This window comes from Salvelinus fontinalis, chromosome 6 (assembly GCF_029448725.1).
Source record: "Salvelinus fontinalis isolate EN_2023a chromosome 6, ASM2944872v1, whole genome shotgun sequence".
NCBI classification, from domain to species: domain Eukaryota; kingdom Metazoa; phylum Chordata; class Actinopteri; order Salmoniformes; family Salmonidae; genus Salvelinus; species Salvelinus fontinalis.
In genome coordinates this window covers 15671383-15699362 of record NC_074670.1, presented here as the reverse complement: position 1 = coordinate 15699362, position 27980 = coordinate 15671383, and the positions used below count along the sequence as shown (strand labels likewise).

Here is a 27980-nt window from a genome sequence, read left to right as displayed (position 1 = left end):
TTGACATTCAACCACAATAATGCTCGATAGAGATCATTTTTAAAATGAAAAACAATTTTTAAACAATTAAAAAACAGTAGGCTTTGGCTGTATAGGCTTACATTCTACTGGATCTTCCATTGCGCACATCAATCACCCTTCTCTCCCTCCCTTCTCTCCCGCCTCTTGGAGCTCCTGAAAGAGTGAGCGGTGTGTTGCTTTCAGCTTGTTTGAGACTGCTGTAACCTTCTACTCAGTGCTTCTACTACGGGCGCTTTCCACTCAGATGCCCCCGTTTTGTGAATGGGCTTCAGTCCGCTCTGACTTCAACCGTGCCCGGGTAGCGCAAGGAACGAATTCAGATATGCAAACAGGTAACTGCTTGGGAAAGAAAGGCCAAGAGAAAGCAAGGCTTGATATGTCGTCGCCATTTTGTTCGTTTTTTTTAATATCATTATGTATTTCTAAATAATTTAGACTATTTTGTGAACATAAGTTTTAGATACTTTTTCAAATCATTTAGATGCACATTGAACTATTGAGGTATTTTATTATTTCGGCCAACTGCACATATAGCTTCTGAATAGATTTTCTCATGAAAGTTGCCTTTGCTAAGAGATTGCTGGCGTATGTTTTCATCATTTATAACGAGAGAAGCTCGCAACAATGCAATCGAATAGAAAGCCTAGCTGTCAACAATGTTTTGGCACAGAATGACGCAGCCTCACGGGGGGCGTTCACCGTTCTCGAGCACAGTGCACGATCTGATCAGTCTGAAGGAAACAATGTAGCCTAACTTTCCCTTTTCCTGGCTGGCTGAGAAAGTTACAAAATAAACAAAACAAAACTGGCCGGCGAGTGAAACCCCACCTCCCCCATTTTTTATTACAAAATAAAACATAGGATTTTGTTTGTGTAAAAAAAAAAAAATCACAAGGAATTCAGCTACACATTTGTTTAATTTAGGAAATATGTTCCCAAGTATACCACAAATTAAAAAAGAGACATGTCTTTTGTATGTGATCATGTCTCAATGTAATCAAGGTATGAAATTATTGTTATTTTCAAAATACAATATATTATTGGAATTAGTTGTGGTGAATTTGCATCATTATTATAATTATGTCCCGGCCCATAACCATCGACTCCGCGGCTGAATCTAGTTTCGCCTGCAGTACTGTAACTAGCTCTCCACCTAGCTGTCGAGACAAGTTACTACGGAGAATGCTACTGTAGTGTCTTCAACCGAGCGCTATGAAAACCGCGCGCAAATGTTGTTCTCTTCTGTATCCAGCCAGCCTATGCGTAGGGTTTTCTAGGAGAATTAGGCCTAGCGACTTTAGTTATGTAACCAAACCAATATCTGAATACATCGCATGATTGTTGACGGTTGTCAGGAGGATAGGACAGTATCACCAAGCTCTCTTATCCTGTCTAATGTAGGCTAAACGCAGTTCTGGGACACGCACGCTCGGTAAGTAGCACGAATATGTCGAATTTTGTAACATATCAAACCATCATGTTATGTTAGTTAGTAAGTATATGCTAGCGTGCTGTATCACAGCGTTGCAACAATGTTGCATCTATCATATAATTTATTATGGGGGTGTGGGTTGAATTTTCCCTGCACAGACTGTGATAATATTTATTAAGCCAATGTTGCTGACACAAGTATTATAAGGCAGACAGAGGACAGATGAGGGAGAGGAAAGGGGCATGGACTCATCACACACAAAAAGACTGTATCATCATAGAGAATTGTGATAACTGACAGACATGTAATAGTTTAATGGTTAAATTCGTTGTGCAATTATATGTTTTATTGGCAGATGTTCTGTGAAATAGGCTATATGAATGACAACAACAACAATGGCACGTGTCATGTCATCACCTACGTTATGTGTGCACTGTGCGTAATGCCTACAAGCTACCATAGTTCACACGATGCATCGCCATTCGCAAAATAAACTAGTGCGTAATGTTGACATGACAATGACACCGTAAACGCGGGTAGATCACACAAGTGAGTGCGGTACTGGACATTCCTCCCCTACGCTCTAGATCAGTCAGCCAGTGTAGCGACCAGGGTACACAATGTACGACCCATCGACCAAGAGGCTGAAACAGCCAGTAATAACTGTGAAGAGAAGGGCAGAGAGTGTGCGTGTGTGTCACAACATTAGCTCTCTGAGATACATTGGTAACGAACATGTTAAGACTCCTGGGGGGTACTGATAATCTATTATTGAGAATATAATTGTATTGGATTCATGTTTGTGTGTTTCTCCTAAAGGTTTGAACCAAGAGTTTGATATCAGACCATTTCTTACATTAATATATCACTTTGATTTATCTTGCCTTCCAGGTCTCCTACTTGGTCATTTTGTATATATATATTATTTTCTGTAACTACTACATGTTCCCATCTCATTGATATCAGATGATTAGAGATGCACAAGTAGTTTCCACACCCACCATGTGTCATGTGCGTAATGGTCATGTGAGGTGAAATGTGCATATGTTGGGATGTGAACACTCAGTTTGTTTGTTTGACCTGACGAAGATCCGTTTCAGATGGAAACATTGTCAATAAAGCGGTGAATTGGGAGCTTTAACAGTGTTCAGGCCTTCTTGTTCTTTACTAGTGTTCTTTATTAGCCCAGCACCTATGTTTTTAAGGATGTGCGTATGACCACAAACTTTTCTCTGTGTGTGTCTCATCAGCTTGTATGGAGTAGCGATACCACTTAGTATACTGCAATACTATCTCAACCGATCACTATCATGTACACTACATGACCAAAAGTATATAGACACCTGCTCGTCGAACATCTCATTCCAAAATCATAGGCCATAATATGGAGCTGGTCCCCCCCCCCCTGCTTCTATAACAGCCTCCACTCTTCTGGAAGGCTTTTCATTAGATAATTAATTAAAATGCCTTTATTAGTATGGCATGTTCAAAAGAAACAAAGTTGTTTAAAAACCGACGCGTTTCGGCTGCATGGCCTTCAGTCCATATCTTCAAATCCATATCTTCATTTAAACCAGGGTACTAAGTCCCTAACCAAAGGAAAAGTTTTGGGATTTACAAACTACAGGCCACTAAGTACCCTGGTTTAAATGAAGATATGGATTTCTCACCCTTCCTGTAGGGGCGTGATAGGTCCATTTGCTGTCATCTAGTGGACATTTTGCTCAATTGCCCTCAGCTATGTTTGGACTGTTGTTCATGTTTTGCTGTGGTCTGGTGTACTGTGGAATATATTGCTTTCTTGTTCTGGACACTTCTCCCAGTCATGGTTAGGGTTGGAACTGCCTCTCTGGGTGTTCTGATGCTTCTAGCTTGGAGTTGTATGCTCATGATAACATAGCTACAGTATTTCACCTTTTCATGTGTATATTATTGCTTACTAGGTGTGTCCAATTTGGTAACCACTCCCTCTTCTAATTAGGGCTAATTGGAAAAGCCTTTCAAAAGAGGACATTGTATTCTCCTTTTTCTGTACTCCCCGACGAAGGCCATGCAGCCGAAACGCGTCGGTTTTTAAGCAACTTTGTTTCTATTGAACATGCCATACTAATAAAGGCATTTTAATTAATTATATGAAGAGTGCCTTGGTCCTCTCTTTTTGATGACCAATTTACACCTTTACCAAAGAGCACCTTCTATCTACCAAAATGTACTATAGTGTACCTTAGTAGCGCTTCCCTTCCTCCTCTTTCTGCTTTTCATTAGATGTTGGAACATTGATGTGGGGACTTGCTTCCATTCAGCCACAAGAGCATTAATGAGGTCGGACACTGATGTTGGGCGATTAGGACTGGCTCGCAGTCTGCGTTCCAATTCATCCCAAAGGTGTTCGATGGGGTTGAGGTCAGGGCACTGTGCAGGCCAGTCAAGTTCTTTCACACCGATCTTGACAAACCATTTCTGTATTGACACCACTTGTGTTTGGTTGCTCGGCTTGTGTTTGGCTGCTCGGCCAGGGAAACCCATTTAATGAAGCTCCTGACGAACAGTTATTGTGTTGACGTTGCTTTCAGAGGCAGTTTGGAACTCGGTAGTGAGCGTTGCAGCTGAGGACAGACGATTTTTATGTGTTACACACTTCAGCACTCGGGGTCCCATTCTGTCAGCTTGTGTGGCCTACCACTTTGTGGCTGAGCCATTGTTGCTCCTAGATGTTTCCACTTTACAATAACAGCACTTACAGTTGACCGGAGCAGCTCTAGCAGGGCAGAAATTTGGTGAACTAACTTGATGGAAAAGTGGCATCCTATGACGGTGCCACGTTGAAAGTCACTGCGCTCTTCAGTAAGGCCATTCTACTGACAATGTTTGTCTGTGGAGATTGCATGGCGGTGTGCGCAATTTTATACACCTGTCAGCAACGGATGTGGCTGAAATTGCCGAATCCCCTCATTTGAAGGGGTGTCCACATGCTTTTGTATATATAGCGTATAATGGGATGCTCTGTCAGTAGTGTGTTGTCATAGAGATGCTAATGTACTAGTAGTTATGGCTGATAACAGTGACAGTCTGATGGAGATAGTTGGATATGAGAGGGCCATTACAATGATTTAACCCACTGCTTGTTGAGTGCTGAGGATCACAATGGTAATAGTGTCAAGTCTATCCATCACTGACATCCGCAATAGCTGTAGACCCGCTGCTTAAAGGCAGACTGAGCGAAATTACTTTGCCACGAGCAGCACTGGAGATATTGAGATGAGCAAGATGCAAGACTTCACTCTCACTCAGTCACACACAGTATCTGCACATGTGCAGGGGTTCGCTTCACGCTGTTCACAGCATGGTAGCCAGGGCATCGATACAGAGAAGTTGAGCCGATGCTTAATTACAGTAGTTGTTGCGAAAATTAACCCACTATGCTGTTTACTTTCTGTATCTACGTCATATCGCTGAGTCTACTTTTAATGTTGAGATATCGTCGACTGCTGGTTAGTTAGCACGACAGACACTTCCTTGGAACAGACAGACAGGCTGTTTTATAGGACTGAGGGTCATAACATTAATATTTAGTCATAGTGAATAATACGATGAGCTTTTTTCTGTTCTGTATGTATTGGCCACACCTCTTTCCTCAGTCTGTCTACATGTAGGCTACGTATGGGCCTGCTGTTGACTCATGGCACTTGTACTTGTGTTATCTAAACACATAATGTTGCCTATTCTATAATGCCATATTCTGAAAATTAAAGGTATTTCAACCTGTCACTCAATCTAGCCAACTTGACATTGTATTGACAAACAGGGCTATACTATATTGTACTGTACTGTATCTCACCATGTCTTCATGTCACTGTGACCTCCACAATATGTATTCTCTCTGTCTCTGTATCTCTCTCTCTCTGTCTCTCTATCTGGGTCAGGCTACAGTAGTGGTCACCGTAGAGGTGACCAGTAGTCAGAGAGATACTGAGCTCTATATGATAACATGGTCTGACTGGAAGCCTCTTCAGAGGAGAAGGACAAGGCACTGTTGAGAGACAGATGAGTTGTTTCATAAGAGGCTCTCCCTAGAGTAAAGAATGTACAACAGGGTGTGTTTTATGAGGAGAGAGAGGGAGAAATATGATAGGGGAAGAGTTATAGGAGATGGTGTTTGTTTTGGCGTGTATTGGTCAGCACATAGACTACAGAGCAAGTGTGTATGTGAGACAGAGAGAGAGAGGGAGAGTAGAGTAAAGTATGGCTGTTCAGGGGAACGTTATTGTTGGGTGTGTTACTTGCCATAGCATCACATTAAAAGTCCATTTACAATGGGGTCAATGAAAAGCTTACTTGACTTAGAGGAAACCAGGGGAGGGGGAGGAATTCACACTCGTTTCCAAAAATACGTTTTGCCCGTTCCTACGGATTTGTGTTACACCACTACTGAGAGGGGAGGAGGGGAAAGTTCTGGAGGATGTGAATGGAAGGATTGAGGTTGAAGAGGAGAAAAAGACTGAAGAGAAGAGGGGGAGGAAATCTGCTTTTCATTAACATGGATACGGTGCCTGGTGCTGGGTTGACCGTTTTACTGTGTGGTCTGTTCAGAGAGAGAGAGAGTTGACCGTTTTACTGTGTGGTCTGTTCAGAGAGAGAGAGAGTTGACCGTTTTACTGTGTGGTCTGTTCAGAGAGAGAGAGAGTTGACCGTTTTACTGTGTGGTCTGTTCAGAGAGAGAGAGAGTTGACCGTTTTACTGTGTGGTCTGTTCAGAGAGAGAGAGAGTTGACCGTTTTACTGTGTGGTCTGTTCAGAGAGAGAGAGAGAGTTGACCGTTTTACTGTGTGGTCTGTTCAGAGAGAGAGAGAGAGTTGACCGTTTTACTGTGTGGTCTGTTCAGAGAGAGAGAGAGTTGACCGTTTTACTGTGTGGTCTGTTCAGAGAGAGAGAGAGAGTTGACCGTTTTACTGTGTGGTCTGTTCAGAGAGAGAGAGAGTTGACCGTTTTACTGTGTGGTCTGTTGAGAGAGAGTTGACCGTTTTACTGTGTGGTCTGTTCAGAGAGAGAGAGAGTTGACCGTTTTACTGTGTGGTCTGTTCAGAGAGAGAGAGGGTTGACCGTTTTACTGTGTGGTCTGTTCAGAGAGAGAGAGAGAGTTGACCGTTTTACTGTGTGGTCTGTTCAGAGAGAGAGAGAGTTGACCGTTTTACTGTGTGGTCTGTTCAGAGAGAGAGAGAGAGTTGACCGTTTTACTGTGTGGTCTGTTCAGAGAGAGAGAGAGTTGACCGTTTTACTGTGTGGTCTGTTCAGAGAGAGAGAGAGAGTTGACCGTTTTACTGTGTGGTCTGTTCAGAGAGAGAGAGAGTTGCAAAGGGTTGCTGACAGACATGAAACAGAGAAGGTTGGAGAGAAAAGAGAGAAAGGCGGAGCACAGTAGATGGGAGGGAGGGAGGGAGGGAGGGAGGGAGGGAGGGAGGGAGGGAGGGAGGGAGGGAGAAAGGTAGCAGGATTGTGGTGTGGAGAGAAGTAGAAGTTGGTATCGAACATGAGCCCTTAGATCTGTGATCCCTTCACGAACGAAAGAAAGAAAGATGGAGGAAGGGAGGAATGATACCTTTTTAAAGAATTTGAAAAGAGTTTTCCAGTAAGTGCAGGCATTCTTGGAAAGGGCTGCTCTGCTGAGTATGATTGGTCCCCTGGGGTTCCGTTCAGTGAGGTCATCAGTGAGGTCATCATCTGAATCATCTCTTGAGTGACTTTACTGCCATCTGCTTCATACGACCACACACACACACACACACACACACACACACACACACACACACACACCCACACACCATACACACGCGGCTAGGGAAATTGTATTGCAGCATTTTCTTCAGGACTTTGGACGGAGAGAGCGGAGGAAAGAGAGGGAGCTGACTCCAGTTGTAGGGTTTAGCATAGTGTCGGGCTGCCAGGCTGGGTGATGCTGTGGTCAGCTGCAGTGGAGAACAGGACATAGCCTACTTGTAAGCTGACATTTAGCTGGTGTCTTTTGTCGTCTGTTGTAAGCATTATAGTAAGTGCCATAGAGGCAGTATAGTTTCTGTGTTTTCACGTTCTTGTAAAGTACTTTACATTTGAATTGTCATTCGGTTGTTTTTCAGTAAAGCTGACAGAGACTTCTCCTGTTGTTGTTGTATTGCTGCTACTAATGTCTGATGTCAGTGAAATGTCCTCTTTCTCTGTCTGTTTCTCTCTTTCACTCCATCCTTCTCAGTTCAAGCCTGACTGACCGACAGAGAGGGACAGAGCGCTGGACAGTTGGGTCAAGAAAGCCTTTTAATATTTAATCTCTGGACATTACCTGTTCCCTTCCACCCTGGGTGCTGCACCCCCCACCCCTCCCCCCTCACATCTCTGATGGACCAGAGAGCGAAGGGGGGCCCATCTTTACCTCCACCATCCTCACCGCCTCTCCTCCCCACAGCCCCACCACAGCAGTACCCAGAGAAAGAGGTAGGCGGTGGGACGAGGAAGAGGATAGAGAAGGAAGGAGGTGGTGCAGTACTGGAGGTGCTCATTGAGGGGTGCTGTGGTGCTGCAGGGCAGAGACAGCTCCCATTCCCAGGCAGTGAGAGGAGCTGCACTGAAGGCAATGTGAGGCTGAGGATCGGAGTCCAAACGGCCAAACGCACCAAGAAACCCCCCAGGACCCTGGAGGGCTACGAGTGTAAACCCCCCATCAGGACGTACCAGAGGCCTGGGAGGGGGGCAGCAGGGAGGGGGAGTCAGGAGGGAGGGGGGAGTGGGCAGGGGAACAGCCCTCAGGAGGAGGGGGACGGAGAGCAGAACCAGGGGTCAGACCCCAGCACCACCCAGACCAGGAAGATACACTCCTCCTCGCCTCCGTCTTCATCATCATCATCATCATCAGCCCCTACAACCACCCCTCCCAGCCCAGCCAACCCTCAGACTGCACCAGCCAAACAGGTAAGAAGAGAACCACTACTACCTCACTGAATACCTGACTTGTTAACCGCTTAATACTCATTTATTACAGTGACTAGTACTTCAGTTCTGTTTTATACATCAGGTCCCCTACAAATCTCTCCAGTGTGAAGAACTATTCACATTTGACACAATTCTATATTATTACAAATTTATCATTTATGTAGGCTTGTGCATGATATGCATTAGTGTTCAGGATGTGTGCTTCCTATTCATCCCCCAGCAGGCGTGTTATCCGATCCAGAACACTCAGCGGTTCCTAATAATAATAAGGTCAAGTGAGTGATCGTCTGGATAGAGAAACTTAAACAGCAGCAGTAGTTGTGTATTAGAATATAGAGAACATCGCGCACCACCATAGTCCAGAGAACAGGACAATTTTTTTAATTTAATTTTTTAATTTTATTTATTTTACCCAATTTCGTGGTATCCAATTGTTAGTAATTACTATCTTGTCTCATCGCTACAACTCCCGTACGGGCTCGGGAGAGACGAAGGTCGAAAGCCATGCGTCCTCCGAAACACAACCCAACCAAGCCGCACTGCTTCTTAACACAGCGCGCTTCCAACCCGGAAGCCAGCCGCACCAATGTGTCAGAGGAAACACCGTGCACCTGGCCCCCTTGGTTAGCGCGCACTGTGCCCGGCCCGCCACAGGAGTCGCTGGAGCGCGATGAGACAAGGATATCCCTACCGGCCAAACCCTCCCTAATCCGGACGACGCTAGGCCTATTGTGCGTCGCCCCACGGACCTCCCGGTCGCGGCCGGCTGCGACAGAGCCTGGGCGCGAACCCAGAGACTCTGGTGGCACAGCTAGCACTGCGATGCAGTGCCCTAGACCACTGTGCCACCCGGGAGGCACCAGAGAACAGGACTATTAATAGTCACACAGCACAGCAACTATTAGCAGCTGATCCAGACATTGGTCCATCAGCTCTTATGACAATCACCCACCCCAGAGAGTAGATTATTGCTTCAGCTGCAAACACACCAGTCAGGCTGCAACAACGCAGCTCCCAAATTACAGGACAAGCATGAAATGCCAAGCCTCCTCATCTCTATTCGTGGCCATTTATAGCTACCAATAGCACAGCTGCCTCTCTCTTTCTCGATCGCTCTCTAGTTCTCTCTCTACCCTCTCTTTCTCTCTGTCTATTTTTACCTCCCCTCTTTTCTCTACCTGCTCTCATTTCTCTTTCTCTCCACCTCTCTCTCTTTCTCGATCGCTCATTTTCTCCTCTTGCCGGGTCAACCTCATTTCAGTCTCCATCACCTCAGCTTCTCTCCTCCCATTTGTCCTAATTTCTCTCTCTTTCTCTCGCTCTCTCTTCTTCTCTCTCGCTCTCTCTCTTCCTCTCTTTCTGTTTCTTTCTCTATCTCTCTCTTTGTCATTGTGTCCTTTAGCTGTCTTCCAACAGGCTTGCACCAGCACCCCACCCTTACTGTTTCTCTCTCTTGTTTGCTCTCCTTTTCCCTCCCTCTTTCTCTTTCCTCTCCCTGTCCTCTCTCTGACCCACTAATGCTAATGAACTATGCAGCTCTGAAACACATTACATTACATACCTCTACTTCCTTGTCAACAAGGGCATAATGCTGTCAATTATTAGAAAATAGCAATTGTGTAATACATTAACAGAACTCTATCATAGGTCTAACCGGGATTCTTTTGGAGAAATATTTAATTAAAATATTTTTGATTATATTAAAATCTTTACCTGTAAATTACCTAGATCTTTTCTGATAGATGACATAATAAATGACCGATCTGATAACAATGTGTTTATAACCATGTTTTCATCCCAGCAGGTCCCTGTGAACCTGGGCTATAAGAAGTCAGACACCCTACCGGAGAAACCAAGGCACCCTGACCCACCTGATGCCCACAGCAAACTACTCTCACCTGCCCAAATGGACCAGGCAACCCCCTCTGACCCCACAGCTTCATCCCCCCATTCCCCCCCTCCCTCATCACCCCAATCCCCCTTGGTAAAGGACCCTAGCGGTGAGGCAGGTGTTAAGGGTGAGGGACGTATGCTGAATGGGGGAGTACCTACAGTCACCTGCCATCCTACCAGACTCACAAAGGTCAAAGGTCGCAAACAGAACTGTTCTTCCTCAGCCACCCCCACTAACGTGAACTCAACAACAAGACCTCCAGCCTCCAGCCCCCATCAGGCTGACCTTGCAGCCCAGGACAAGACTTCAGGCTTCAGCTGCCCTCCTACACCGCCCCCATCCACACCCCTACTTCCAGACCAGAGAGGAGCCCCAGTGGCTGATGGGAGACTGAGTCCTGCTGCCTCCCTCGCCAGCCTGAGCAAGGGACCATTACTACCGTCCTCTGTGGGAAATGAGAGAGGGAAGGAGGAGAAAGCCAAGAAGAAGAAAGAGAGAGATGACAAAGCGAGGGGTGAGAAAGGGAAGGGTAAGAGAGGGGAGAAGGGGAGAGGGAAGGAGGACAGAGGGAGGAATGAGAAGATAGACAGAGATGAGAGAGGGAAGGAGGGAACTGGGATGGATGAGAGCGGGAGGGATATGACGGGGAAGGAGGAGAGAAATGGGGACGAGGACAAGGAAAGAGAGAAGCCCAGAGACTTGAGGACGAATAAATCGCTCTCTTCTACAAAGTGTCAGATGTTGTCTGATGTTCAGAGCAGGAAGACGGGTACACCCAGCCCAGACCTGACCAGCAGAACAGGGGAATCAGATGATACTGGTGCCCCCTCAAGACCCACCGTCTCTCCCTCCAACCCATCCACTGCCTCCTCTCCCCTCACCTCCCTCCCTCCTCCCTCTCTCTCTCTCCACTCTTCCTCTCCTCCTACCTCCCCCCGAGAGCAGGACAGCCGTCCGCTGAAGAAGCGTAAGACCCGACGGCCAAGCTGGACCAGGCTGGTGAACCGGGCACAGAGACTGGCAGAGAACCCAGATGGCCCCCAAGATGCCCCCTTAGTTGCCCCACAGACCCCCACTACACCCCAGACATCCCCCACTACCCCCCAGACACCCGCAACTACCAACTCACCCAAACTATGGTCAGCTGAGTCATGCCTAGCCCCCTCCGTTCCCTCACCCTCCAGTCTTTCCTCCCTCTCCTCCTCTACCTCCACCCCTGTGAGACACAGACCAGCAGGGCGACCCCCATCCCCCACCCAGTCTCACATGTTGACCTCTGACCCTAGCCCTTCACCTGGACCTGACCGTCCCGTCTCTCAGGCCAGAAAAAGGGGTCGCCCCAAATCCCAAACCTCGAGCTTGGACGAACCCCAACCCAGACACTCCCCCAAACCTACCCGAGCTGAGATGCTCCCTCATGGGCATGATGAGACTCCGGACCCCCATGTGCTCAACCCAGTGCTGGATCACAGTCCCACCCTCACCAATCCCTCTAGCCCCAACCCCACGCCCAGGAAACGAGGTCGCCCCAAACGGCTGCCCCCCTCCCCCCTCCTCCCCAAACAGACTCTCCAGGACCAGAACAGGGATACACTGACCCCCTCTGGAGGTGATGAGGGGGGTAAAGACTTCCCCTCTGGAAAGGGGAACAGGAAGCTGAGGATGAGGAGCATCATCGGAGAGATGAAGAGGAGGAAGAAGAGGAGGTTACTCAGGGAAATGCTTTCTGGGTGTGGAGGGGGGAAGGAGGGGAGAGGAAGAGAGGGAGGTAGAGAGAGCTCTCGTGGGTGTGCAGGAGGGGTGTGTGGGTCGGCCACAGCACCCTCCCTGTCCTCATCCTTTGGGGGTAAACTAGGTCCCCAGATCAACGTGAGTAAGAGGGGAACCATCTACATGGGGAAGAGGAGAGGACGCAAACCCAAAGCTCTAGCTAACTCTAACCCTGCCTCTCAGTCCACACTGTTCACCAGTCTCTCTAGTCCCTCTCTCTTCTCCTCTCCCCAGCCCCATCCTCCCCTCTCTCACCCATTCCCCTCCCCATCTCTCACCCACTCCAGTGGAGCCCAGAGCCCTTACAGTGATGGAGGCTGCACAGAACCTGCTCCCTCCCTCTTCCTCCCCCACACCTTCTCCCTCCCCTCACCCTCCTCCTCCTGCGCATCGCCACGTCCTCTCTCCTCCTCCTTCTCCTCCTCCTCCTCATCCCTCTCTCCCTCCCTTAAGAGGAGTTCTCCAGGTCAGGGACGACATCCCCTCTTCCACCATCCCTCCAGCAGACTCTCTTCTCCTCCTCTTCCTCACCCTCTTTACCCCCATCTGCCTGTCTTCCCCACACACCTGAAAGAGACCACACACTCACCTATCAGTAAATCACACAGCAAGGAGATGTTGCCTAGTGACAGTGTGATTGGAATGGACCACAACACTATCTCAGAGCGGGGGGAGAGGAGGGGCCGAGGGAGAGGGGGGGTAACCATGGGAATGACCTCAGATGTCACCAGGTCAGTGTTTCGGACAGGTTTAGGGGTCAACCTGAAGGGTCAGAGACAACTCTCGCCCTCCATGTTACTAGAACACCCCCCCCCTGTACCCTCACCCATCAGAGTATCAGCCTCACCCCCCTCTCCCCCCTCTGCCTCCCCCAGACACACACCTCCTTCTGACTTAGTGGAACCCAGAGACAGGCACAGGCGGAGGGGGTATGAATGTCCCTATACCTGCCCCCCCTGCCCCTGCCTAGGGCACAACCAGCGCTCCCACCTGGCCCTCTGTCCCTGCCCTGGGCACAACCAGCGCTCCCACCTGGCCCTCTGTCCCTGCCCTGGGCACAACACACACAAGAGACAGAAACACAAACGCAAGAGGAAGTACCAGCACCTGCTCATGCATGCGCACGACCCAGACTTCCTCTCTGAACTGGACGATCTCATTGGGCAGTTCAGCGAGGTCCGCATCGGGCGCCACCGTGATTGGGCCAGAGCTGGATTGGGGCAGGATCTCGATGAGAGTGGGGGGAAAAGACGCCACTCTTCCTTATTGTCATCGCAAAATTTCCGCTCAAACGTTTACAGAATCAACTTGAGTGGATACTACTCGCCTCACCCCCTGTCTTACCCCCCTCACCCCTCCCTCTCCCCGCTCCACCCCCACCCCTGCCACGGCCTGCCTTATGGCAGCAGCAAGCCAGAGCAGAGGTTGAGGTGTGGCTGTCCCACCAAGCCCTGTGAGTCCCTAGACCAGGGTGACTGTGGCCAGGGGCGGAGGTGTGCCTTACAGGGTATCACAGGGCACCTCCACCCCTCCTCTCTCAGTACCCCCTTGTCCTCTTCCACCACCCCCATGCCTCTGGGTTTTGGCTACTACAGAGGCTATCCTCTGACCATGGCCCATTACCCAAACCCACACCCCTCCTTTCCCCTGCCTCCCCCTCACCCCTACGCCCCCCACCACCCCCACCTCCAACCCCCTCAGCTCCTCCTCAACCCAGCCCGGTTCTACAGGAGGAGGAGCAGGCAGCTGAGGGAGGCTGGGTTGGGTGGAGGTGGAGGTGAGGACGTGGGGGTTAGGGGTGAGGGAACGAGGGCAGGGGTCCGTTCCTGTCCAGCAGGGTCCATCCCTGGTCGGTCCTGTGTCTATGGGGGGAGTGAACACAAGCTCAGACACAAACATCGTCACAGACAGCGTGATCGTGATGGAAAGGAAGAAGAGGACGAGAGAGTTGCAGGGTCACAGCTAAGGTCAGAGTTCACCACAGGGTCAGGAGGAAGTAGAAAGACTGGAGGACAAGGGAGTGGTGGGTTGATGGAGTCTCCATGGCAACATAGGCACAGCAAATACCCCTCTTCTTTCTTCTCTGCTTCTGCTAAACCAGCCTCTTCATCATCATCATCATCAGAAAGGCTCAAACACACACCCCTCACCTGTCTAGGCTCCTCTCACCTGTCCTCGTTTGGGGAGGGCTGGGGGGTCCGGCAGAACCCCTGGCTGAGGAGAGGGGGGCTGGGGGCTGGATTCAGACCCCCCGATCCCACCTGGGGCACTCTGACAGAAGGGCAGAGGACGGCCGCTGTGTGGGGGTCAGAGAGAGAGGCGGGAGAGAGACACACACCCTGTCACAGCACCTTCACCCCCCCGACACACACCAACCTCTTCACCTCCTCTGCCACCAGTGGGAGGGGCATGAGGAGGGGAAGAGACAATTGGAGACCAGGGAGTCAAGACGGGTCACTGAGGAGTGAGAAGCCATCACAGACAGAGAGGAGAGGCACAGGTGAGACTGGGGAATGTTGTGAGTGAGTGAGTGAGTGAGTGAGTGAGTGAGTGAGTGAGTGAGTGAGTGAGAGAGAGAGGGAGGGGGGATTTAGAAACACCTTTCCATCTTGGTGTATGAAGATGGATAGAAGGACAGAACGAGAGGAAGATGTAAACCTTTCCAGTGTAAGGAAGGAGGGATGATAGAGAGAAAGGGAGAGATGGATGGATAGAGTACCTTCCCAGCGTAGTGGATGATGGCGAAGTCGGCCTCTTGTCGTATTTGTCGTGGTTTGAAGAGAGAGAGAGAGAATTATTGAAGCCAGGCACCCAGGCTAGACATACTACAGTGACAGCAGGTTTTCACATAGCAGAGACAGTAGTAAGGTTGGTAGACTGTCCTTCTCTTAGGTGTATGTAATTAGTACATCAGACATCATATTGGGGAGGAAATTAGTCTGTTTTTTTTATTACCACAGCAAGTTAGAGACTTGAACAGAGAACCTGCATGACACATGAACTGTCACACATACACACACACACAAGCACACATGATTTCCCCCTCATTTGTTGGTTCATTCTCACAGTCTGTTAATAACCCTTCCAGTCCGATCTGCCAGAGATCTTAGAAATGTCTCTGGTTGTGAAGTTGGCCGCCAGCTGTGCTGTTTGAGCCCTGGGCTATGAAGCTATGAGCAGAACACAGTCATTAGTTAACCACCAGTCTCTATGTATAGTCCTGTTCATGTGTCACTGTCTCAGCTGCTGCTTGTCTGCCTGCCTGCATGGCCAACATACTGTACACTGTCTGCCTGGCTGGCTGGCTGGCCAACATACGGTACTGTACACTGCCTGGCTGGCCAACATACTGTACTGTACACTGCCTGGCTGGCTGGCCAACATACGGTACTGTACACTGCATGGCTGGCTGGCTGGCTGGCTGGCCAACATACTGTACTGTACACTGCCTGGCTGGCTGGCTGGCTGGCTGGCTGGCCAACATACTGTACACTGCCTGACTGGCTGTCTGGTCAACATACTGTACTGTACACTGCCTGGCTGGCTGGCCAACATACTATGCTGTACACTGCCTGGCTGACCAACATACTGTACTGTACACTGCCTGCCTGGCTGGCCAACATACTGTACTGTACACTGCCTGGCTGGCTGGCCAACATACTGTACTGTACACTGCCTGCCTGGCTGGCCAACATACTGTACTGTACACTGCCTGGCTGGCTGGTCAATATACTGTACTGTACACTGCCTGGCTGGCTGGTCAACATACTGTACTGTACACTGCCTGGCTGGCTGGCCAACATACTGTACTGTACACTGCCTGCCTGGCTGGCCAACATACGGTACTGTACACTGCCTGCCTGGCTGGCTGGCTGGCTGACCAACATACTGTACTGTACACTGCCTGGCTGAGTGGCTGACCAACATACTGTACTGTACACTGCCTGGCTGGCTGGCCAACATACGGTACTGTACACTGCCTGGCTGGCTGGCTGGCCATCACTGTACTGTACACTGCCTGGCTGGCTGGCTGGCCAACATACGGTACAGTACACTGCCTGCCTGGCTGGCTGGCCAACATACGGTACAGTACACTGCCTGCCTGGCTGGCTGGCCAACATACGGTACAGTACACTGCCTGCCTGGCTGGCTGGCCAACATACGGTACTGTACACTGCCTGGCTGGCTGGCCAACATACTGTACTGTACACTGCCTGCCTGGCTGGCTGACCAACATACTGTACTGTACACTGCCTGGTTGGCTGGTCAACATACTGTACTGTACACTGCCTGCCTGGCTGGCTGACCAACATACTGTACTGTACACTGCCTGGCAGGCTGGCTGGCTAACATACTGTACTGTACACTGCCTGGCTGGCTGGCCAACATACTGTACTGTACACTGCCTGGCTGGCTGGCTGGCCAACATACTGTACTGTACACTGCCTGGCTGGCTGGCCAACATACTGTACTGTACACTGCCTGGCTGGCTGGCTGGCCAACATACTGTACTGTACACTGCCTGCCTGGCTGGCTGGCCAACATACTGTACTGTACACTTCCTGCCTGGCTGGCTGACCAACATACTGTACTGTACACTGCCTGGCAGGCTGGCTGGCTAACATACAGTAAGTGTAATACTATAAAGCTCGGTGTTATTTTAGATTCTGAACTCCATTTTGAATCACACATTAGGAATGTGACCAAAATAGCTTTTTACCACCTGAGGAACATTGCCAAGGTGCGGCCGTTTCTCTCTCAGGCTGATACAGAGACTCATCCATGCTTTTATTACAAACAGGCTTGACTACTGTAATGCTCTCCTGTCTGGTCTACCTAAGAAAGCCATTGGTCAACTGCAACTACAACATACGGTACTGTACACTGCCTGGCTGGCTGGCCAACATACTGTACTGTACACTGCCTGGCTGGCTGGCCAACATACGGTACTGTACACTGCCTGGCTGGCTGGCCAACATACGGTACTGTACACTGCCTGGCTGGCTGGTCAACATATACTACTGTACCATGCCTGGCTGAGTGGCTGGCCAACATACTTTACTGTACACTGTCTGGCTGGCTGGCTGTTCAACATACTTTACTGTACACTGTCTGGCTGGCTGGCTGTTCAACATACTGGACAGTACACTGCCTGGCTGTCTGGCCAGCAATACAGTACACTGCCTACCTGCCTGGCTGGCTGGTCAACATACTATACTGTACACTGCCTGGCTGGCTGGCCAACATACTGTACTCTACACTGCCTGGCTGGCTGGCCAACATACTGTCCTGTACACTGGCTGGCTGGCCAACATACAGTCCTGTACACTGGCTGACTGGCTGGCCAACATACTGTACTCTACACTGCCTGGCTGGCTGGCCAACATACTGTACTCTACACTGCCTGGCTGGAAAAACCTTAGAAGGAAAGGCTGCTCAGTCAGTGTTAATGTTGGGGAATTTTGGAAAGATGGGAAGAAAGGAGATACTTGAGGAGAAGTGATGGATAGAGGGATGGCGGGGGACTGATAGTGACGGAGGGCAGAGGGAGGGAGGTAGAGAGTTGTTTTTGAGAGGGGAGGTATAGAGGATAATTTTGTTTGGCAGTCGCACATCATCTAACCAGACACATATGTGACTGAGCACACACACGCACAGCCCACACACACATTCTAATGTATTGTGTGTGTGTGTGTGTGTGTGTATACCAGAGGGGGCTTGTGGGAGGAGATATAGGTGAACGGGCTCTTTGTAATGCCTGGAATGGAATCAGTAGAATGGTACCAAACACATCAAATACATGGAAAGATTGACTCTGTTCCAATGATTCTATTCCAGCCACTACAATGAGCCTGTCCTCCTAAAGCTCACTCCACCAGCCTCCTCTGGTGCATACCGTGCGTGTGTGTGCTTGACTGCTTGTTGTGATTCCCAGAAGGGGAGTATATGATTTGAGAGGAATACCAGGCAGCAGTGCAAAAGAAGTGTAGAGTCACCCCATCCCAGGGACACACTGAGACAGACTGCTGCTGTTTCAGTTACTGATACATATACACCTCTCCTCTCTCTCTCTCTTCCCCTCTCTTTATTTCCCAATCATTCCCTTTCTCTTCCCTCTGTATCCCACCTCTCTCTCATCTCTCTCTCTCGCTCCCTGTCCTCGCTCCAATGACTTCTCTCTGGACTCAAGACCCACACTATGACCTGAGCAGAAGGCAACTGAAGTGGCTGAGAACCGGTCAAAGTTTTGGGGCTAAGAGAGGGCCTGGAAGACCCAGGAAGAAACCTCTAGCCTCCCCTTTGGTCTACCCCTTCCTCTGTCCTACAAGCCAACCAAACCCTCCAACTGAGACAGACGTCCAGAACAGAGACAGAAACAGAGGGGGAGGAGATTCAGTACAAGAGGTGATTGAATCTGTAATTCAGAGCCAGAGGAGGAGAAGACGGAAGAGGAGGCGCATTGAGAAAGAGGAGGTCGAGCATCCATCCTGTCTCCAAAGGTAAACCGTCAGAACTCACCCTTATCCCAACTGACTCAGCGAGTGCCCTCGCAGATGGTCGCAAAGTTTAACGCAACAACATTTCACTCCCACAGCGATCAAAACGTTACTGAGAAAGTCTAGAAAATGCATGCTATTTTACATACCCTGCAACTAGCTGCTAGATGTGCACTGAAGACATAATACCTCACACAGACAAAGTATATTAACACATGGTTGACAGCACTGTGTGCTAAGCCAGTGCCCTTTCTCTCTCTTTTTCTTTCTCTCTATCCTATCTCTCGCTCTCTCACTATTCCTTCCTCTTAGTTCTGGTGAAGGTGAGCCAGTCACCCACACCCCCTCCATATGCACAGGCCAATCAGAGCTAACCCAAACTCCATCCCTAACCCCGGCCAGCCAATCAGATAAGGGAGCTGACCAGCTGCCTAGGAAGAGGTTTCAGAGGGCGGGGCTCTACTCAGATGACTACAAAACTACAGAGTGAGTTATCATGCACCCGTTCATACAAACTAACTTCACATACTCTGAATTGATTTCACAAATGGTGTGTATTCTATTCATTTCATTGTGTAAATGTGTCTCTTCCCCAGTCCCTCCTCTCAGAACCAGCTGAACAGAGAGAGACTGGAATATACACCAGGAGAACAAGACTACAGCCTCCTGCCTGCTCCCATACATGTTGGTGAGGGAGTTGTATTCATTTTTAAAATGATTTCACCTTTATTTAACCAGGTAGGCCAGTTGAGAACAAGTTCTCATTTACAACTGCGACCTGGCCAAGATAAAGCAAAGCAGTGCAACACAAACAACAACACAGAGTTACACATGGAATAAACAAACGTACAGTCAATAACACAATAGAAAAAAAAGTCTATATACAGTGTGTGCAAATGGCATAAGGAGGTAAGGCAATAAATAGGCCATAGTAGCGAAGTAATTACAATTTAGCAAATTAACACGGGAGTGATAGATGTGCAGATGATGATGTGCAAGTAGAAATACTGGTGTGCAAAAGAGCAGAAAAGTACATTTAAAACAATATGGGGATGAGGTAGGAAGTTGGATGGGCTATTTACAGATGGGCTGTGTACAGCTGCAGCGATCTGTTAGCTTCTCAGATAGCTGATGTTTAAAGTTAGTGAGGGAAATATAAGTCTCCAGCTTCAGCGATTTTTGCAATTTGTTCCAGTCATTAGCAGCAGAGAACAGGAAGGAAAGGCGGCCAAAGGGGGTGTTGGCTTTGGGGATGACCAGTGAGAAAAACTTGCTAGAGTGCGTGCTACGGGTGGGTGTTGTTAGGGTGACCAGTGAGCTGAGATAAGGCGGAGCTTTACCTAGCAGACTTATAAATGACCTGAAGCGAGTGGGTCTGGCAACGAATATGTAGCGAGGGCCAGCCGAGGAGAGCATACAGGTCGCAGTGGTGGGTGGTATGGGGCTTTGGTGACAAAACGGATGGCACTGTGATAGACTGCATCCAGTTTGCTGAGTAGTGTTGGAGGCTATTTTGTAGATGACATCGTCGAAGTCGAGGATCGGTAGGATAGTCCGTTTTACGAGGGTATGTTTGGCAGCGTGAGTGAAGGAGGCTTTGTTGCGAAATAGGAAGCAGATTCTAGATTTAATTTTGGATTGGAGATGTTTAATATGAGTCTGGAAGGAGAGTTTAGGCTAGCCAGACACCTAGGTATTTGTAGTTGTCCACATATTCTAAGTCAAAACCGTCCAGATTAGTGATGCTGGTCAGACGGGCGGGTGTGGGCAGCGATCGGTTGAAGTGCATGCATTTAATTTTACTAGCGTTTAAGAGCAGTTGGAGGCCACGGAAGGAGTGTTGTATGGCATTGAAGCTCGTTTGGGGGTTTGTTAACACTGTGTCCAAAGAAGGGCCAGATGTATACAGAATGGTGTCGTCTGCGTAGAGGTGGATCAAGGAATCACCCGCAGCAAAAGCGTCATCGTTGATATATACAGAGAAAAGAGTCGGCCCGAGAATTGAACCCTGTGGTACCCCCATAGAGACTGCCAGAGGTCCGGACAACAGGCCCTCCGATTTGACACACTGAACTCTATCTGAGAAGTAGTTGGTGAAACAGGCGAGGCAGTCATTTGAGAAACCAAGGCTGTTGAATCTGCCGATAAGAATGTGGTGATTGACAGAGTCGAAAGCCTTGGCCAGGTCGACGAATACAGCTGCCCAGTACTGTTTTTTTATCGATGGCGGTTATGATATCGTTTAGTACCTTGAGCATGGCTGAGGTGCACCCATGACCAGCTCGAAAACTGGATGGCACAGCGGAGAAGGTACGGTGGGATTCGAAATGGTCAGTGATCTGTTTGTTAACTTGGCTTTCGAAGACTTTTGAAAGGCAGGGCAGGATGGATATAGGTCTGTAACAGTTTGGGTCTAGAGTGTCACCCCCTTTGAAGAGGGGGGATGACCACGGCAGCTTTCCAATATTTAGGAATCTCGGACGATACGAAAGAGAGGTTGAACAGACTGGTAATAGGGGTTGCAACAATGGCGGCAGATCATTTTAGAAAGAGAGGGTCCAGATTGTCTATCCCAGCTGATTTATACGGGTCCAGGTTTTGCAGCTCTTTCAGAACATCTGCTATCTGGATTTGGGTAAAGGAGAAGCTGGGGAGGCTTGGGCAAGTAGCTGCAGGGCAAGTAGCTGCAGGGGGTGCGGAGCTGTTGGCCGGAGTTGGGGTAGCTAGGAGGAAAGCATGGCCAGCTGTAGAGAAATGCTTATTGAAATGATCGATTCTCGAGGATTTGTCAGTGGTGACAGTGTTTCCTAGCCTCAGTGCAGCGGGCAGATGGGAGGAGGTGCTCTTATTCTCCATGGACTTTACAGTGTCCCAAAACTTTTTGGAGTTAGAGCTACAGGATGCAAATTTCTGTTGGAAAAATCTAGCCTTTGCTTTCCTAACTGACTTATTGGTTTGTGACTTCCCTGAACAGTTGCATATAGCGGGGACATTGAGGGGACATTTCGATGCTATTGCAGTCCGCCACAGGAGTCCGCCACAGGATGTTTTTGTGCTGGTCAAGGGCAGTCAGGTCTGGAGTGAACCAAAGGCTACATCTGTTCTTAGTTCTACATTTTTTGAAAGGGGCATGCTTATTTAAGATGGTGAGGAAATTACTTTTAAAGAACGACCAGGCATCCTCTACTGACGGGAGGAGGTCACTATCCTTCCAGGATACCCGGGCCAGGTCGATTAGAAAGGCCTGCTCGCAGAAGTGTTTTAGGGAGCGTTTGACAGTGATGAGGGGTGGTCGTTTGACCGCGGACCCAGTACGCAAGCAGGGAATGAGGCAGTGATCGCTGTGATCCTGATTGAAAACAGCAGAGGTGTATTTGGAGGGCAAGTTGGTCAGGATAATATCTATGAGGGTGCCCATGTTTTCGGATTTAGGGTTGTACCTGGTGGTTTCGTTGATAATTTGTGTGAGATTGATGGCATCTAGCTTAGATTGTAGGACTGCCGGGTGTTAAGCAAATCCCAGTTTAGGTCACCTAACAGAACTGTGTGTGTGTGTGTGTGTGTGTGTGTGTGTGTGTGTGTGTGTGTGTGTGTGTGTGTGTGTGTGTGTGTGTGTGTGTGTGTGTGTGTGTGTGTGTGTGTGTGTGTGTGTGTGTGTGTGTGTGTGTGTGTGAGAGAGACATTGTGTGTGTCAGGTTTTTAACACCCCCCTTTCTCTCACAGGGAAGTACCTAAGAATGAGACGTATTGACTTTCAGTTGCCCTTTGACGTCATGTGGCTCTTCAGGCACAACCAGGTGTGTAACACACACACTATACACAATGCACAAACACACACACACATAATAAACTCACTCACTTGAATGACCATGTCTCTGTGTGTTCCAGCTCCACAAAGAGCCAGATGTTCCTCTGACCAGAGAGATCTCATCCTGTGAGTACCCTAAAGTCACAGCTGGCTCCTGTATGTGCATACCGTACACAACCTTTTATACTGTAGTGTGTACATCAATACTTGACTTCAACATGACTTACCACCCTACTTGGTTGAGGGGGGGGGGGGGGGACATCCCACTGTTGCAGTGACACGTTGAAAGTGTTCGGTCTGTGTGGAGGGGTCCATACCTCATTATCTCTCTGTCTGTCTTTGTTTTCCTCCCAGACCAACCAAAAGAGAAGAGCCTGTCCAGTCACCAGACAGGGGTGTCCCTCCCTCCCTCTCCCCAGGAGGAGTGTTCCAGTCACCAGACAGGGGTGTCCCTCCCTCCCTCTCCCCAGGAGAAGGGTTCCAGTCCCAGTAGGAAGCTGTTTCCCTACCTGGACATGGAGCCTATGACCACCAGTGACGGGTAAAGACAGAAGACAACCTGCCATGTCAATACACATGGAGGTGCAGACTAGTAGTTCCTGTGCATTTCTCAAAATAATGATCTTATTTATCTATTTGTTTGATTGTCAGGGTGTTCGTCCTGAAGCACCACGTGTTCCTTTTGAGGAACTGGGAGAGGGTCAGAGACAGACAGATACGCCTGAGGAGGGGGAGAGAGGAGGAACGAGAGAAAGATGGAGGAGGAGTTTCCAGCTATGTAGCTACTGGGGACAACAACAGCCACATCATGTCAGGTCCATGAAGCAAGTGTGTGTGTTAGTTTAAGTTTTTGTAGGTGTGTGTGTGTGTGTGTGTGTGTGCTCGCACGCCTGTGTGTGTGCGCCTGTGTGTCAGTGTGTTTTATTTTAAATGTGTTCATTGTCTTTCAGTAGTATTGTACTGAGAGTATGTTTATATGGACATAGATGTGTGTGTGTTCATCTCAGTGCTCAGTTTAGCTCTCTGTTTTACAGTATTTATTGAGCCATATCATATTCAGCATTACACACACAGCAGTTTTCCAACCACAGAATAAGTGCTTTCCCATTTCTGTCATGTCTTCGCTGCCGTCCAAGAACATCCAGCTAGGTTCAGCTTTCCCCATAAACTATCAACCAAAATGTATTTCCAGCAAACAGTCTCCAGCAAAGAACAGACACTCATAAGGGAATTTTAAGGACATCTACTGTATATATATATATATATATATATATATACTGCTCAAAAAAATAAAGGGAACACTTAAACAACACAATGTAACTCCAAGTCAATCACACTTCTGTGAAATCAAACTGTCCACTTAGGAAGCAACACTGATTGACAATAAAATTCACATGCTGTTGTGCAAATGGAATAGACAAAAGGTGGAAATTATAGGCAATTAGCAAGACACCCCCAAAAAAGGAGTGATTCTGCAGGTGGTGACCACAGACCACTTCTCAGTTCCTATGCTTCCTGGCTGATGTTTTGGTCACTTTTGAATGCTGGCGGTGCTCTCACTCTAGTGGTAGCATGAGACGGAGTCTACAACCCATACAAGTGGCTCAGGTAGTGCAGTTCATCCAGGATGGCACATCAATGCGAGCTGTGGCAAAAAGGTTTGCTGTGTCTGTCAGCGTAGTGTCCAGAGCATGGAGGCGCTACCAGGAGACAGGCCGGTACATCAGGTGACGTGAAGGAGGCCGTAGGAGGGCAACAATCCAGCAGCAGGACCGCTACCTCCGCCTTTGTGCAAGGAGGTGCACTGCCAGAGCCCTGCAAAATGACCTCCAGCAGGCCACAAATGTGCATGTGTCAGCATATGGTCTCACAATGGGTCTGAGGATCTCATCTCGGTACCTAATGGCAGTCAGGCTGCCTCTGGTGAGCACATGGAGGGCTGTGCGGCCCCACAAAGAAATGCCACCCCACACCATGACTGACCCATCGCCAAACCGGTCATGCTGGAGGATGTTTCAGGCAGCAGAACGTTCTCCACGGCGTCTCCAGACTCTGTCACGTCTGTCACATGTGCTCATGTGCTCAGTGTGAACCTGCTTTCATCTGTGAAGAGCACAGGGCGCCAGTGGCGAATTTGCCAATCTTGGTGTTCTCTGGCAAATGCCAAACCTCCTGCACGGTGTTGGGCTGTAAGCACAACCCCCACCTGTGGACGTCGGGCCCTCATACCACCCTCATGGAGTCTGTTTCTGACCGTTTGAGCAGACACATGCACATTTGTGGCCTGCTGGAGGTCATTTTGCAGAGCGCTGGCAGTGCACCTCCTTGCACAAAGGCGGAGGTAGCGGTCCTGCTGCTGGGTTGTTGCCCTCCTTTTTGCCACAGCTCGCATTGATGTGAATTTTATTGTCAATCAGTGTTGCTTCCTAAGTGGACAGTTTGATTTCACAGAAGTGTGATTGACTTGGAGTTACATTGTGTTGTTTAAGTGTTCCCTTTATTTTTTTGAGCAGTGTATTTATATATACACACACACACACACACACACACACACACACATAAAATACCATCCATGGGCACTAAGGTTCTTTCCCCTCCCTCTAGGTCGACAAATGGCGGGGAAGAAGAAGGTTGTGGTGACTAGTGAGTCCCTTCGTGATCCCCAGTGCCCCCATAACCCCCTCAGCACCACGCCCCATGTGAGTGCTCTCCTCTGAGTGCTCTCCTGAGTGCTCTCCTCTGAGTACTCTACTCTGTACTGTAACTGTAAAGATATTTACTCATTAGTGTCTCCCATGAGGGCTGTCTTGAAGTATTCATATGGAGTTCTTTGTCTGTGTCACTAATTGTTATAACTACCTCCTGATGTCGCATCTACCCCACCACAGCTCACTGAGAACAGACAAGAGGAGAAGAAGCAGGTGGAGGAGGAGCGCTGGAGGGAGGTCCGGAAGGAGCGACTGAACAACATACTCTTGAAGCTGCGGCAGACATGATTGGTGGGAGAGGACAAGGAAGGAAGGAGGGGGGAAATCTCAGCTCAGTCTCTCTTCTTCTTCCAAGTAGCTCAGTTCAGCTAACTTTGCACTAGTATTGGGGGGGGGAGAAAGCTTCCCTGAAATGATTTGTTATAAAGATGATTTTGGGCTTTGTTTCTGAGAGGAATGAGGGTGTTGTTGTTTACTGTACCATTGAGAATGATTGAGAATGATTGACAGACGGTCAGCAGACCAGTGACAGTCTGATTTACTAGTCAGAGAGGGCGGAAGGGATGGATGGAGACCATAGAGTCTTAAGGCTGGATTCAATTCATATTGAGGAAGATATAGCTCGATTTAAATGTAAAGGAAATGTTCCCGTGTTCTCGCTGACTACATTCACGGTAAACGCTGCATGTCGGCTCAATCTGAAATTACCATGACAATATCATTTTTTACAATTTTACCCCCTTTTTTGTGATATCCAATTGCGATCCAATTACGATCTTGTCTCGTCGCTGTAACTACCCAATGGGCTCGGACATGTGAAGGTCGAGTCATGCGTCCTCCAAAGCGTGACCCAAGCCGCGCTTCTTAACACCTGCTTGCTTAACCCGGAATGTGTCGGAGGAAACACCGGCCAACTGACGACTGTCAGCTTGCAGGTGCCTGGCCTGCCACAAGGAGTCGCTAGAGGGCGATGAGCCAAGTAAAGGCCTCCCCGGGCCAAACCTTCCACTAACCCGGACAACCCTGGGCCAATTTTGCGCCGCCCTATGGGACTCCCGGTCACAGCCGGTTGTGACACAGCCTGGGATCGAACCCCAGGTTGTAGTGACACCGCAACACTGCGATGCAGTGCCATAGACCACTGCCATAGACCGCTGCACCCCTTGGGAGGCCTATCTCTACATTTTTATGCAGATCTTCTGCGATACTTCCGCAATACACAGCCCTTCGGGTTTGATTCAATCCCTGATGCTGAAGTTCGGCGCTATAGCGTGATTCAGGTGTAAAAGTAATTTTCAATTGAGCCGACATATGCAGTTTTTACCGTGAATTCAGTCTCCGCTAACGTGGAAACATTGCCTTTAATGTTCTCTTCAGCTCTACGTATTGAATCGAGCCTTTAATGTAAAAGTGCCATGTTGTAAATAAACTGACGCCTGAGTGAGTTCAATCTCCAAAAGCAATACGTCCTGTAAGGATTTCAGTACAATAACTTTAATATCACTACCAGTACCAGCTAGAGACCCTTCTATGTATCAAACCAAGTAGTTTTTATTGCCTTAGTGAATATGATCATTTCAAGATCGTTATATTATACCAATGATAATGCAGTAACATTGACCTAAGTAATGTAATGAATCAATTTCATAATTGATAGTTATTATCTAAGCGTTAATAGTTAAAGGCCTTCATTTTGCTACAAAGTGTTAAATATTGCTATGATTGTATATGACTTTCTTTTCTTCACCTGTTTACTTTTTCTGACTGATGGAATGTTCTCTTTTTATTTGGTCAGACAATCAGGAAAATGAATTGAATCTGAGATTTGTAACCATTCACTTGTACAGTTCTCTTTGGTGCAGTTTCTAGTTTGACTTTGAACTCTAAGTTGAATGTTTTATAGTTGACCTGTGTATTTGCTTCACTCACTATTGCCAATGGGGGATTAGGAATATTATAGCATTCATCAATATAGTGAAGGGTTATTTATGTAGTTTGCATGAAATGTAACTTTGGGCTGGATTCAATCCGTATCGCGGAAGATCGCATTAAAGTGTAAAGGTCATTTCCGATTAAGCCGACATATGCAGTGTTTATCTTGAATGCAGTCTCCACGAACGCGGGAACATTGCCTTTAAATTTAAATGGAGCAATAAAGCAGATCTCCCGCGATACTTCTGCGATGCGGTGAGAATCCAACCCTTTGTTGTACAATTTAAATTGCTGCTTATAACCTGTCTTTGGAGAAAATACCACAGTTCATCTGACAGAATGTAATTTCAAACATTGACCTTATTATCAATAACAATAAAATGGCGTTTTTGTTTACAAAGTATTGTAGACTTGTTATATTCTAAACCACTTAACCCTTCATACTATCACAGGCACATGAATATCGCTGCTCCTCCATCCTTATGAAGACGCTGCATAACTGGTGGGATATTCATTACACGTAATGGAGCGACTGCTAAATAACCAAAATGTAAATGTGTGATATACAGCACCACCTGTTGGTGTAAAGCTGAATGACTCCAATGGCCAGATGATACAGCGTTTTCCTCCATCACAACCTTCATCTGAGGACGTGACCTCAAGACGACATGCAGGCAGGCAGGCAGGCAGGCAGGCAGGCAGGCAGGCAGGCAGGCAGGCAGGCAGGCAGGCAGGCAGGCAGGCAGGCAGGCAGGCAGGCAGGCAGGACTGAGGCCCTTCTCACCTCCTTACCTTCAGCAAATCACTGATCTGTATGTGATTATATAGGCTATGTGTAAATGGAGACTGGTGGGAGGAGCTATAGGCGGACGGGTTCATTGTAATGGCTGGAATGGAATTAATGGAACGGTACTAAACAACCATATGGCAACCAGTCCGTT

At 48.4% G+C, this 27980-nt stretch overlaps 1 protein-coding gene across 6 annotated transcripts; it reads left to right on the top strand.

The window, feature by feature from the left end:
• The first annotated feature begins 126 nt into the window (after positions 1-126).
• Positions 127-27439, top strand: LOC129857148 (histone-lysine N-methyltransferase ASH1L-like). Of its 6 annotated transcripts, none has more exons than XM_055925114.1 (12): positions 134-353; positions 7697-8409; positions 10235-14594; positions 18285-18594; positions 18904-19077; positions 19188-19279; positions 22315-22388; positions 22480-22525; positions 22754-22940; positions 23051-23214; positions 25004-25098; positions 25288-27439. In XM_055925114.1, exons 2-12 carry the CDS (start codon positions 7840-7842, stop codon positions 25393-25395), a joined length of 6180 nt encoding a protein of 2059 aa, XP_055781089.1. In that variant the 5' UTR covers positions 134-353; positions 7697-7839; the 3' UTR covers positions 25396-27439. The 6 variants fall into 6 exon arrangements, with proteins under 6 accessions (XP_055781091.1, XP_055781090.1, XP_055781089.1 ...); XM_055925110.1 differs by having other exon boundaries at positions 10232-14594; XM_055925111.1 differs by lacking the exon at positions 134-353 and adding an exon at positions 373-1453 and having other exon boundaries at positions 10232-14594.
• Positions 27440-27980: the final 541 nt, after the last annotated feature.

What these genes read in the sequence shown, in the direction of transcription:
- LOC129857148 (XM_055925110.1), top strand. Translation starts at nt 7,840, where the DNA reads ATGGACCAGAGAGCGAAGGGGGGCCCATCTTTACCTCCACCATCCTCA. An exon ending in GACCAGAGAGATCTCATCCT is followed by an intron (nt 22,526 to 22,753) that starts GTGAGTACCCTA and finishes TTTTCCTCCCAG; the next exon opens with ACCAACCAAAAGAGAAGAGC. An exon ending in CAACAGCCACATCATGTCAG is followed by an intron (nt 23,215 to 25,003) that starts GTCCATGAAGCA and finishes CCCTCCCTCTAG; the next exon opens with GTCGACAAATGGCGGGGAAG.